The sequence below is a fragment of the Lampetra fluviatilis genome, unplaced genomic scaffold, assembly GCF_964198595.1.
Source record: "Lampetra fluviatilis unplaced genomic scaffold, kcLamFluv1.1 SCAFFOLD_745, whole genome shotgun sequence".
Lineage (NCBI taxonomy): Eukaryota > Metazoa > Chordata > Hyperoartia > Petromyzontiformes > Petromyzontidae > Lampetra > Lampetra fluviatilis.
In genome coordinates this window covers 29,272-41,771 of record NW_027620475.1, presented here as the reverse complement: position 1 = coordinate 41,771, position 12,500 = coordinate 29,272, and the positions used below count along the sequence as shown (strand labels likewise).

General features: G+C 52.6%; 1 protein-coding gene across 1 annotated transcript in view; it reads right to left on the bottom strand.

Annotated features, from left to right (window-relative positions):
- LOC144953965 (uncharacterized) overlaps nt 1-12,500 on the bottom strand; it is a gene marked incomplete at both ends in the record, with an annotated part of 48,166 nt that overhangs the window by 8,287 nt on the left and 27,379 nt on the right. The window contains 4 exons of the mRNA XM_078884560.1: nt 689-785; nt 2,466-2,534; nt 3,672-3,799; nt 5,347-5,487. Of these exons, the coding sequence (XP_078740686.1) occupies nt 689-785; nt 2,466-2,534; nt 3,672-3,799; nt 5,347-5,487 (435 nt within the window). The remainder of the gene's footprint in view (nt 1-688; nt 786-2,465; nt 2,535-3,671; nt 3,800-5,346; nt 5,488-12,500) is intronic.

Here is a 12,500-nt window from a genome sequence, read left to right as displayed (position 1 = left end):
TTTAGTTTGGTGCCCTTCCCCCGCATCTCCGATCATCACGGTTGGTTGCGTACGGCGCGAAAGAAGTTCACCACCATACGCAAGTTCGCTCACACAACCATCATCACCACCATCACAACCATCACAACCATCACAACCATCACAACCGTCATCACCACCATCACAACCATCACAACCGTCATCACCGCCACCACCGCCATCATGCAAGGACATAGATGGGATGTACGGTGACACACGAGGACACACACCAAGACATCCCACTACCACACTACCACCACCACACTACCACCACACCACCACCATCTCACCCACTACCACCACACTACCACCACACCACCACCACACTACCACCACACTACCACCACACCACCACCTCACCCACTAACCCACCCACCACACCACCACCACCCCACCCACCCACCCACTACCCCACCCACAACCACCCCAACACAACAACAACCACCACCGCCACCCCACCTACTACCCCACCCCACCCACCCACCCACCACCACCCACCACCACCACCACCCCACCCACTACCCCACCCCAACACCACAACAACAACCACCACCGCCACCCCACCTACTACCCCACCCACAACCACCCCAACAACAACCACCACCACCACCACCACCCCACCCACAACCCCAACAACACAACAACAACCACCACCACCACCACCACTGACCTCGGCTTCCATGGCCCTCCGCGTGGCCTCCACAAACTGCTCCTGGCTGTTGGTGAACGACGCGTCCATCGCTTTCCTGTCGGCATCGGCCTTCTCCCTGCGAGGCAAATCACTCACCAACTCACTCACCAACTCACTCACCAAGTCACTCAAAAAGTCACTCACCAACTCACTCACCAACTCACTCACACACTCATACACTCAAAAAGTCACTCACCAACTCACTCACACACTCATCCACCAACTCGCTCACACGCTCACTCACCAACTCACTCACCAACTCAACAAGTCACTCACCAACTCACTCACCCACACACTCATCCACTCACTCACCCACTCACCCACTCACTCACTCACTCACCCACTCACTCACTCACTCACCCACTCACTCACTCACCCACTCATCCACCCACTCACCCACTCACCCACTCACACACTCACCCACTCACCCACTCACTCAACAAGTTACTCACCAACTCACTCACAAACTCAACAAGTCACTCACCAACTCACTCACCAACTCACTCACCAACTCACTCACCAACTCACTCACCAACTCACTCACCAACTCACTCACCAATTCACTCACACACTCACCCACTCACTCAACAATTCACTCAACTCACCGACCCACTCACTCATCCACTCACTCAACACCCACCCACACACCCACTCACCCACTCACTCACCCACTCACCCACTCACCCACTCACTCACCCACTCACCCACTCACTCAACAATTCACTCAACTCACCGACCCACTCACTCATCCACTCACTCAACACCCACCCACACACCCACTCACCCACTCACTCACCCACTCACCCACTCACCCACTCACTCACCCACTCACCCACTCACTCAACAATTCACTCAACTCACCGACCCACTCACTCATCCACTCACTCAACACCCACCCACACACCCACTCACCCACTCACTCACCCACTCACCCACTCACCCACTCACTCACCCACTCACTCACCCACTCACACAACAATTCACTCAACTCACCGACCCACTCACTCAACACCCACCTACACACCCACTCACCCACTCACTCACCCACTCACCCACTCACACACTCACCCACTCACTCCACAATTCACTCAACTCACCGACCCACTCACTCATCCACTCACTCAACACCCACCCACACACCCACTCACTCACCCACTCACACACTCACCCACTCAACAATTCACTCAACTCACCGACCCACTCACTCTTCCACTCACTCAACACCCACCCACACACCCACTCACCCACTCACTCACCCACTCACACACTCACCCACTCACTCAACAATTCACTCAACTCACCGACCCACTCACTCAACACCCACCTACACACCCACTCACCCACTCACTCACCCACTCACACACTCACCCACTCACTCCACAATTCACTCAACTCACCGACCCACTCACTCATCCACTCACTCAACACCCACCCACACACCCACTCACTCACCCACTCACCCACTCACTCAACAATTCACTCAACTCACCGACCCACTCACTCATCCACTCACTCAACACCCACCCACACACCCACTCACTCACCCACTCACCCACTCACCCACTCACTCAACAATTCACTCAACTCACCGACCCACTCACTCATCCACTCACTCATCCACTCACTCAACACCCACCCACTCACCCACTCACACACTCACCCACTCAACAATTCACTCAACTCACCGACCCACTCACTCTTCCACTCACTCAACACCCACCCACCCACCCACTCACCAACTCACTCACTCACTCACCGCAGGTGCCTACACTCCTCCTGCAGTGATCCATGCTTATTCTGCATCTCAGCCAAGGTCTGGTCCAGCCTGCACGGCAGGAAGAGAGCCGGCGAATGGGTGGGCGAGTGGGTGGGCGAGTGGGTGGGCGAGTGAGTGGGTGGGCGAGTGAGCGAGTGGGTGAGCGAGTGGGTGGGTGGGCGAGTGGGTGGGTGGGCGAGTGGGTGGGCGATTGGGTGGGCGAGTGAGTGAGTGGGTGGGCGAGTGGGTGGGCGAGCGGGTGGGCAAGCGGGTGGGCGAGTGAGTGGGCGAGTGAGTGAGTGGGTGAGTGAGCGAGTGGGTGGGCGAGTGAGTGGGTGGGCGAGTGAGTGAGTGGGTGGGCGAATGGGTAGGTGGTCGAGTGGGTGGGTGAGCAGATGGGCGAGTGGGTGAGTGGGTGGGCGAGCGGGTGGGCGAGCGAGCGAGTTGATGGGCGAGCGGGTGGGTGGGCGAGTGAGTGAAAGGGTGCGTGGGTAAGTGGGCGCGTGAATGGGTACGAGAGTGAATGGGTGAACGAGTGGGCGAGTGGGTGAATGAGTGGGCGAGCGAACCGGTGAGTGAATGGGTGCGTCGGTGGGTGGGTGGGTGAATGGGCGGGTGAGTGAATAGGTGGGTGGGTGAGTGAACGGGTGATTGAATGGGTGGGTGAGTGAACGGGTGATTGAATGGGTGGGTGGGTGAGTGAACGGGTGAGTGAATGGGTGGGTCGGTGGGTGGGTGGGTGAATGGGCGGGTGAGTGAATAGGTGGGTGGGTGAGTGAACGGGTGATTGAATGGGTGGGTGGGTGAGTGAACGGGTGAGTGAATGGGTGGGTGGGTGAGTGAATGGGTGAGTGAATGGGTGGGTGGGTGAGTGAATGGGTGGGTGAATGTGTGGGTGGGTGGGTGAGTGAACGGGTGAGTGAATGGGTGGGTGAGTGAATGGGTGGGTGAATGTGTGGGTGGGTGGGTGAGTGAACGGGTGAGTGAATGGGTGGGTGGGTGAGTGAACGGGTGAGTGAATGTGTGGGTGGGTGGGTGAGCGAACGGGTGAACGAGTGGGCGAGCGAGCAGGCGGGCGAGCGAATGGCTGGGCGAGCGAGTAGATGAGAGAGTGAGTGGATAGGCGCGCGAGCGTGCGAGCGAGCGTGCGTGCGGGTGAGCGAGCAAGCGGGGGGGTGAGTAGGGGGCGACAAGGTTCGTCAATACTTCTCCTCCTGCGTCTTGGCGATCGCCACGTCCTTCTGGGCGCTCTTCAGCTTCTCTGCGTGTTCCCGGCGCTCCTGCGCCAGGCGTTTGCCGTCACGGTCAACCTGCTCCTGCAATCGCTCCGTGTTCTACACGAAGTTCAAAGTTCACTGATTAGGTGTAGGCCTGTGAGCTTATTCGGCCCTTGAATCGGGTGCGACCGCAACAGAAAAAACGTGATCAAGAAAACATCTTAAAGTGAATATGTGTGACTGAGTGCAAACAGAAAATCCAAGAAAAGACAGCAAAATATTGCAGAAAAAGCACCGTACACCAACACTGTGTGCAAACATTTCAGTGCGATGCAAGTCAAACAACAACCACAAGACAACTTCGATTAAGGCCATCAGTCTAACTCCGTACTACAATAAACAAACACGGCCAAACCAAAAAACTTTTCGAAAATCACCAAAATAAAGCCGTGAAAGCAATGAAACAGTGCAGGTCATAGGAACTGTGACCGAATTTCACAATAAATGACGTAAACAACATGTACCACCAAAACCCAGCAGCCATAGCTGGCTGCATGAGTCACTCCACAACAGTAGGAGCATCAGTCAGAGTATCAACATGTTTCAATGCACCTTTAAGATCAGCACACTAAATCAAAACACAGATCCTGAAAACAAAATCAACACCCAGCCCAGAGGTCGCAAACGGGTTTTGATTCCTTACCCGTACCCGGCCGCACCAGGGTCGCAAATGGGTACCCGTACCCGGCCGGGTACGGGTACCCGTTCCCTACCCGTACCCTACCCGAATTGAGTGACAAACGGCGACTCACCAGTGACTCACGGCCTACCCGTACCCGTACCCGGCCGCACCAGGGTCGCAAACGGGTACCCGTACCCGGCCGTACCCGTACCCTACCTGTACCCGGCCGGGTACGGGTATCGGGTACCTGATTGCGACCTCTGGGATGAAGCCATGTTGCAGGCGCGGGTGGGTTGATTCTAGGAACTTGAATCGTGAGAAGAGACAAGACGTTGGGAAATGAGTGACAAACGGCGACTCACCAGTGACTCACAGCCTACCCGTAACCCGTACCCGGCCGCACCAGGGTCGCAAACGGGTACCCGTACCCGTACCGAACTGTGACCGAATTTTCACAATAAACAACGTGAACAAATCTTCCAGGGGATCTGGTGGTCCCCCTCCAGAAAAAAATATCTAAATTTGCAAACGAATTTCCTGCCTAAAATCAAACACATTGTCCTGCTGCGGAGGGAGCTGGTAGGAACACGTCGGGTTGCTCGGTCAATGGCCTGCAGGGTCAACGGCCAGGGCGTGATGTATTCCGCAAACATGCCCGACTGCGGTTGTTGTTGTTGTTGACGTCGTCATCGTCACTGTTGTTGTCGTGGCTGTTGTTGTCATTGTTGTTGACGTTGTTGTCGTTGTGGCTGTTGTTGTTGTTGTTGTCGTTGTGGCTGTTGTTGTCATTGTTGTTGTCGTTGTGGCTGTTGTTATCGTTGTTGTTGTTGTGGCTGTTGACGTTGTTGTTGTTGTGGCTGTTGTTGACGTTGTTGTCGTTGTTATCGTTGTGGCTGTTGTTGTCGTGGCTGTTGTTGTTGTCGTTGTTGTCGTCGTCGTCACTGTCGTTGTTGTTGTTGTTGTGCGACACCACGCGGGGTACCTTCAGGCTCTCGGCCAGGTCGTCGCGCAGGCTGGCCAGCTCCACGCGCCACTCCTGGCGCGCCTGCTGGAACTTGTCCTGCGTCTCCTCGAGACGGCGCAGCAGCAGCTGGCGCTCCTGGTCTCCGCGGCCCAGCTCGCCCTGGCAAAGGCAAAGGTCCCCCGCGTAGCCTCACTCGCAAGTGCCGCAAGGAGGCGAGCTTTGGTGAAGTGTTGAGCCTGTGGTGCAGTGTTGAGCCTGTGGTGCAGTGTTGAGTCTGTGGTGCAGTGTTGAGTCTATGGTGCAGTGTTGAGTCTTAGTGTTGAGTCTATGGTGCAGTGTTGAGTCTGTGGTGCAGTGTTGAGTCTGTGGTGCAGTGTTGAGTCTTAGTGTTGAGTCTATGGTGCAGTGTTGAGTCTATGGGCAGTGTTGAGTCTATGGTGCAGTGTTGAGTCTATGGGCAGTGTTGAGTCTATGGTGCAGTGTTGAGTCTATGGGCAGTGTTGAGTCTATGGTGCAGTGTTGAGTCTATGGGCAGTGTTGAGTCTTAGTGTTGAGTCTATGGTGCAGTGTTGAGTCTTAGTGTTGAGTCTATGGTGCAGTGTTGAGTCTATGAGCAGTGTTGAGTCTATGGTGCAGTGTTGAGTCTATGGGCAGTGTTGAGTCTTAGTGTTGAGTCTATGGGCAGTGTTGAGTCTTAGTGTTGAGTCTATGGTGCAGTGTTGAGTCTATGAGCAGTGTTGAGTCTATGGTGCAGTGTTGAGTCTATGGTGCAGTGTTGAGTCTATGGGCAGTGTTGAGTCTATGAGCAGTGTTGAGTCTATGGTGCAGTGTTGAGTCCATGGTGCAGTGTTGAGTCTATGGTGCAGTGTTGAGTCTATGGTGCAGTGTTGAGTCTATGGTGCAGTGTTGAGTCTATGGGCAGTGTTGAGTCTATGAGCAGTGTTGAGTCTATGGTGCAGTGTTGAGTCTATGGTGCAGTGTTGAGTCTATGGTGCAGTGTTGAGTCTATGGGCAGTGTTGAGTCTGTGGTGCAGTGTTGAGTCTATGGTGCAGTGTTGAGTCTATGGGCAGTGTCGAGTCTATGGGCAGTGTTGAGTCTATGGTGCAGTGTTGAGTCTATGGTGCAGTGTTGAGTCTATGGGCAGTGTTGAGTCTATGGTGCAGTGTTGAGTCTATGGGCAGTGTTGAGTCTGTGGTGCAGTGTTGAGTCTATGGTGCAGTGTTGAGTCTATGGTGCAGTGTTGAGTCTATGGTGCAGTGTTGAGTCTATGGGCAGTGTTGAGTCTATGGTGCAGTGTTGAGTCTATGGTGCAGTGTTGAGTCTATGAGCAGTGTTGAGTCTATGGTGCAGTGTTGAGTCTTTGGGGCAGTGTTGAGTCTATGGGGCAGTGTTGAGTCTGTGGTGCAGTGTTGAGTCTATGGTGCAGTGTTGAGTCTATGGTGCAGTGTTGAGTCTGTGGTGCAGTGTTGAGTCTATGAGCAGTGTTGAGTCTATGGTGCAGTGTTGAGTCTATGGTGCAGTGTTGAGTCTATGGTGCAGTGTTGAGTCTGTGGTGCAGTGTTGAGTCTATGAGCAGTGTTGAGTCTATGGTGCAGTGTTGAGTCTTTGGGGCAGTGTTGAGTCTATGGGGCAGTGTTGAGTCTGTGGTGCAGTGTTGAGTCTATGAGCAGTGTTGAGTCTATGGTGCAGTGTTGAGTCTGTGGTGCAGTGTTGAGTCAATGAGCAGTGTTGAGTCTATGGTGCAGTGTTGAGTCTTTGGGGCAGTGTTGAGTCTATGGGGCAGTGTTGAGTCTGTGGTGCAGTGTTGAGTCTATGGTGCAGTGTTGAGTCTATGGGCAGTGTTGAGTCTATGGGGCAGTGTTGAGTCTATGGGCAGTGCTGAGTCTATGGTGCAGTGTTGAGTCTATGGGCAGTGCTGAGTCTATGGTGCAGTGTTGAGTCTATGGGCAGTGCTGAGTCTATGGTGCAGTGTTGAGTCTATGGGCAGTGCTGAGTCTATGGTGCAGTGTTGAGTCTATGGTGCAGTGTTGAGTCTATGGTGCAGCGTTGAGTCTATGGTGCAGTGTTGAGTCTATGGTGCAGTGCTGAGTCTATGGTGCAGTGTTGAGTCTATGGTGCAGTGTTGAGTCTATGGTGCAGCGTTGAGTCTATGGTGCAGTGTTGAGTCTATGGTGCAGTGTTGAGTCTATGGTGCAGCGTTGAGTCTGTGGTGCAGCGTTGAGTCTGTGGTGCAGTGTTGAGTCTGTGGTGCAGTGTTGAGTCTGTGGTGCAGTGTTGAGTCTATGGGGTAGTGTTGAGTCTATGGTGCAGTGTTGAGTCTGTGGTGCAGTGTTGAGTCTATGGTGCAGTGTTGAGTCTGTGGTGCAGTGTTGAGTCTATGGGGCAGTGTTGAGTCTGTGGTGCAGTGTTGAGTCTGTGGTGCAGTGTTGAGTCTGTGGTGCAGTGTTGAGTCTGTGGTGCAGTGTTGAGTCTATGGGGCAGTGTTGAGTCTATGGTGCAGTGTTGAGTCTATGGTGCAGTGTTGAGTCTGTGGTGCAGTGTTGAGTCTATGGTGCAGTGTTGAGTCTATGGGGCAGTGTTGAGTCTATGGTGCAGTGTTGAGTCTATGGTGCAGTGTTGAGTCTATGGTGCAGTGTTGAGTCTGTGGTGCAGTGTTGAGTCTGTGGGGCAGTGTTGAGTCTGTGGGGCAGTGTTGAGTCTATGGGGCAGTGTTGAGTCTATGGTGCAGTGTTGAGTCTATGGTGCAGTGTTGAGTCTATGGGGCAGTGTTGAGTCTATGGTGCAGTGTTGAGTCTATGGTGCAGTGTTGAGTCTATGGGGCAGTGTTGAGTCTATGGGCAGTGTCGAGTCTATGGGCAGTGTTGAGTCTATGGTGCAGTGTTGAGTCTATGGTGCAGTGTTGAGTCTATGGGCAGTGTTGAGTCTATGGTGCAGTGTTGAGTCTATGGGCAGTGTTGAGTCTGTGGTGCAGTGTTGAGTCTATGGTGCAGTGTTGAGTCTATGGTGCAGTGTTGAGTCTATGGTGCAGTGTTGAGTCTATGGGCAGTGTTGAGTCTATGGTGCAGTGTTGAGTCTATGGTGCAGTGTTGAGTCTATGAGCAGTGTTGAGTCTATGGTGCAGTGTTGAGTCTTTGGGGCAGTGTTGAGTCTATGGGGCAGTGTTGAGTCTGTGGTGCAGTGTTGAGTCTATGGTGCAGTGTTGAGTCTATGGTGCAGTGTTGAGTCTGTGGTGCAGTGTTGAGTCTATGAGCAGTGTTGAGTCTATGGTGCAGTGTTGAGTCTATGGTGCAGTGTTGAGTCTATGGTGCAGTGTTGAGTCTGTGGTGCAGTGTTGAGTCTATGAGCAGTGTTGAGTCTATGGTGCAGTGTTGAGTCTTTGGGGCAGTGTTGAGTCTATGGGGCAGTGTTGAGTCTGTGGTGCAGTGTTGAGTCTATGAGCAGTGTTGAGTCTATGGTGCAGTGTTGAGTCTGTGGTGCAGTGTTGAGTCAATGAGCAGTGTTGAGTCTATGGTGCAGTGTTGAGTCTTTGGGGCAGTGTTGAGTCTATGGGGCAGTGTTGAGTCTGTGGTGCAGTGTTGAGTCTATGGTGCAGTGTTGAGTCTATGGGCAGTGTTGAGTCTATGGTGCAGTGTTGAGTCTATGGGCAGTGCTGAGTCTATGGTGCAGTGTTGAGTCTATGGGCAGTGCTGAGTCTATGGTGCAGTGTTGAGTCTATGGGCAGTGCTGAGTCTATGGTGCAGTGTTGAGTCTATGGGCAGTGCTGAGTCTATGGTGCAGTGTTGAGTCTATGGTGCAGTGTTGAGTCTATGGTGCAGCGTTGAGTCTATGGTGCAGTGTTGAGTCTATGGTGCAGTGCTGAGTCTATGGTGCAGTGTTGAGTCTATGGTGCAGTGTTGAGTCTATGGTGCAGTGTTGAGTCTATGGTGCAGTGTTGAGTCTATGGTGCAGCGTTGAGTCTGTGGTGCAGCGTTGAGTCTGTGGTGCAGTGTTGAGTCTGTGGTGCAGTGTTGAGTCTGTGGTGCAGTGTTGAGTCTATGGGGTAGTGTTGAGTCTATGGTGCAGTGTTGAGTCTGTGGTGCAGTGTTGAGTCTATGGTGCAGTGTTGAGTCTGTGGTGCAGTGTTGAGTCTATGGGGCAGTGTTGAGTCTGTGGTGCAGTGTTGAGTCTGTGGTGCAGTGTTGAGTCTGTGGTGCAGTGTTGAGTCTGTGGTGCAGTGTTGAGTCTATGGGGCAGTGTTGAGTCTATGGTGCAGTGTTGAGTCTATGGTGCAGTGTTGAGTCTGTGGTGCAGTGTTGAGTCTATGGTGCAGTGTTGAGTCTATGGGGCAGTGTTGAGTCTATGGTGCAGTGTTGAGTCTATGGTGCAGTGTTGAGTCTATGGTGCAGTGTTGAGTCTGTGGTGCAGTGTTGAGTCTGTGGGGCAGTGTTGAGTCTATGGGGCAGTGTTGAGTCTATGGTGCAGTGTTGAGTCTATGGTGCAGTGTTGAGTCTATGGGGCAGTGTTGAGTCTATGGTGCAGTGTTGAGTCTATGGTGCAGTGTTGAGTCTATGGGGCAGTGTTGAGTCTATGGTGCAGTGTTGAGTCTATGGGCAGTGTTGAGTCTATGAGCAGTGTTGAGTCTATGGTGCAGTGTTGAGTCCATGGTGCAGTGTTGAGTCTATGGTGCAGTGTTGAGTCTATGGTGCAGTGTTGAGTCTATGGTGCAGTGTTGAGTCTATGGGCAGTGTTGAGTCTATGAGCAGTGTTGAGTCTATGGTGCAGTGTTGAGTCTATGGTGCAGTGTTGAGTCTATGGTGCAGTGTTGAGTCTATGGGCAGTGTTGAGTCTGTGGTGCAGTGTTGAGTCTATGGTGCAGTGTTGAGTCTATGGGCAGTGTCGAGTCTATGGGCAGTGTTGAGTCTATGGTGCAGTGTTGAGTCTATGGTGCAGTGTTGAGTCTATGGGCAGTGTTGAGTCTATGGTGCAGTGTTGAGTCTATGGGCAGTGTTGAGTCTGTGGTGCAGTGTTGAGTCTATGGTGCAGTGTTGAGTCTATGGTGCAGTGTTGAGTCTATGGTGCAGTGTTGAGTCTATGGGCAGTGTTGAGTCTATGGTGCAGTGTTGAGTCTATGGTGCAGTGTTGAGTCTATGAGCAGTGTTGAGTCTATGGTGCAGTGTTGAGTCTTTGGGGCAGTGTTGAGTCTATGGGGCAGTGTTGAGTCTGTGGTGCAGTGTTGAGTCTATGGTGCAGTGTTGAGTCTATGGTGCAGTGTTGAGTCTGTGGTGCAGTGTTGAGTCTATGAGCAGTGTTGAGTCTATGGTGCAGTGTTGAGTCTATGGTGCAGTGTTGAGTCTATGGTGCAGTGTTGAGTCTGTGGTGCAGTGTTGAGTCTATGAGCAGTGTTGAGTCTATGGTGCAGTGTTGAGTCTTTGGGGCAGTGTTGAGTCTATGGGGCAGTGTTGAGTCTGTGGTGCAGTGTTGAGTCTATGAGCAGTGTTGAGTCTGTGGTGCAGTGTTGAGTCTGTGGTGCAGTGTTGAGTCAATGAGCAGTGTTGAGTCTATGGTGCAGTGTTGAGTCTTTGGGGCAGTGTTGAGTCTATGGGGCAGTGTTGAGTCTGTGGTGCAGTGTTGAGTCTATGGTGCAGTGTTGAGTCTATGGGCAGTGTTGAGTCTATGGTGCAGTGTTGAGTCTATGGGCAGTGCTGAGTCTATGGTGCAGTGTTGAGTCTATGGGCAGTGCTGAGTCTATGGTGCAGTGTTGAGTCTATGGGCAGTGCTGAGTCTATGGTGCAGTGTTGAGTCTATGGGCAGTGCTGAGTCTATGGTGCAGTGTTGAGTCTATGGTGCAGTGTTGAGTCTATGGTGCAGCGTTGAGTCTATGGTGCAGTGTTGAGTCTATGGTGCAGTGCTGAGTCTATGGTGCAGTGTTGAGTCTATGGTGCAGTGTTGAGTCTATGGTGCAGCGTTGAGTCTATGGTGCAGTGTTGAGTCTATGGTGCAGTGTTGAGTCTATGGTGCAGCGTTGAGTCTGTGGTGCAGCGTTGAGTCTGTGGTGCAGTGTTGAGTCTGTGGTGCAGTGTTGAGTCTGTGGTGCAGTGTTGAGTCTGTGGTGCAGTGTTGAGTCTATGGGGCAGTGTTGAGTCTATGGTGCAGTGTTGAGTCTGTGGTGCAGTGTTGAGTCTATGGTGCAGTGTTGAGTCTGTGGTGCAGTGTTGAGTCTATGGGGCAGTGTTGAGTCTGTGGTGCAGTGTTGAGTCTGTGGTGCAGTGTTGAGTCTGTGGTGCAGTGTTGAGTCTGTGGTGCAGTGTTGAGTCTATGGGGCAGTGTTGAGTCTATGGTGCAGTGTTGAGTCTATGGTGCAGTGTTGAGTCTGTGGTGCAGTGTTGAGTCTATGGTGCAGTGTTGAGTCTATGGGGCAGTGTTGAGTCTATGGTGCAGTGTTGAGTCTATGGTGCAGTGTTGAGTCTATGGTGCAGTGTTGAGTCTGTGGTGCAGTGTTGAGTCTGTGGGGCAGTGTTGAGTCTGTGGGGCAGTGTTGAGTCTATGGGGCAGTGTTGAGTCTATGGTGCAGTGTTGAGTCTATGGTGCAGTGTTGAGTCTATGGGGCAGTGTTGAGTCTATGGTGCAGTGTTGAGTCTATGGTGCAGTGTTGAGTCTATGGGGCAGTGTTGAGTCTATGGTGCAGTGTTGAGTCTATGGTGCAGTGTTGAGTCTGTGGTGCAGTGTTGAGTCTATGGGGCAGTGTTGAGTCTATGGTGCAGTGTTGAGTCTATGGTGCAGTGTTGAGTCTATGGTGCAGTGTTGAGTCTGTGGTGCAGTGTTGAGTCTATGGTGCAGTGTTGAGTCTGTGGTGCAGTGTTGAGTCTGTGGTGCAGTGTTGAGTCTATGGTGCAGTGTTGAGTCTATGGTGCAGTGTTGAGTCTGTGGTGCAGTGTTGAGTCTGTGGTGCAGTGTTGAGTCTATGGTGCAGTGTTGAGTCTGTGGTGCAGTGTTGAGTCTGTGGTGCAGTGTTGAGTCTATGGTGCAGTGTTGAGTCTGTAGTGCAGTGTTGAGTCTTAGTGTTGAGTCTATGGTGCAGTGTTGAGTCTGTGGTGCAGTGTTGAGTCTGTGGTGCAGTGTTGAGTCTATGGTGCAGTGTTGAGTCTATGGTGCAGTGTTGAGTCTATGGTGCAGTGTTGAGTCTGTGGTGCAG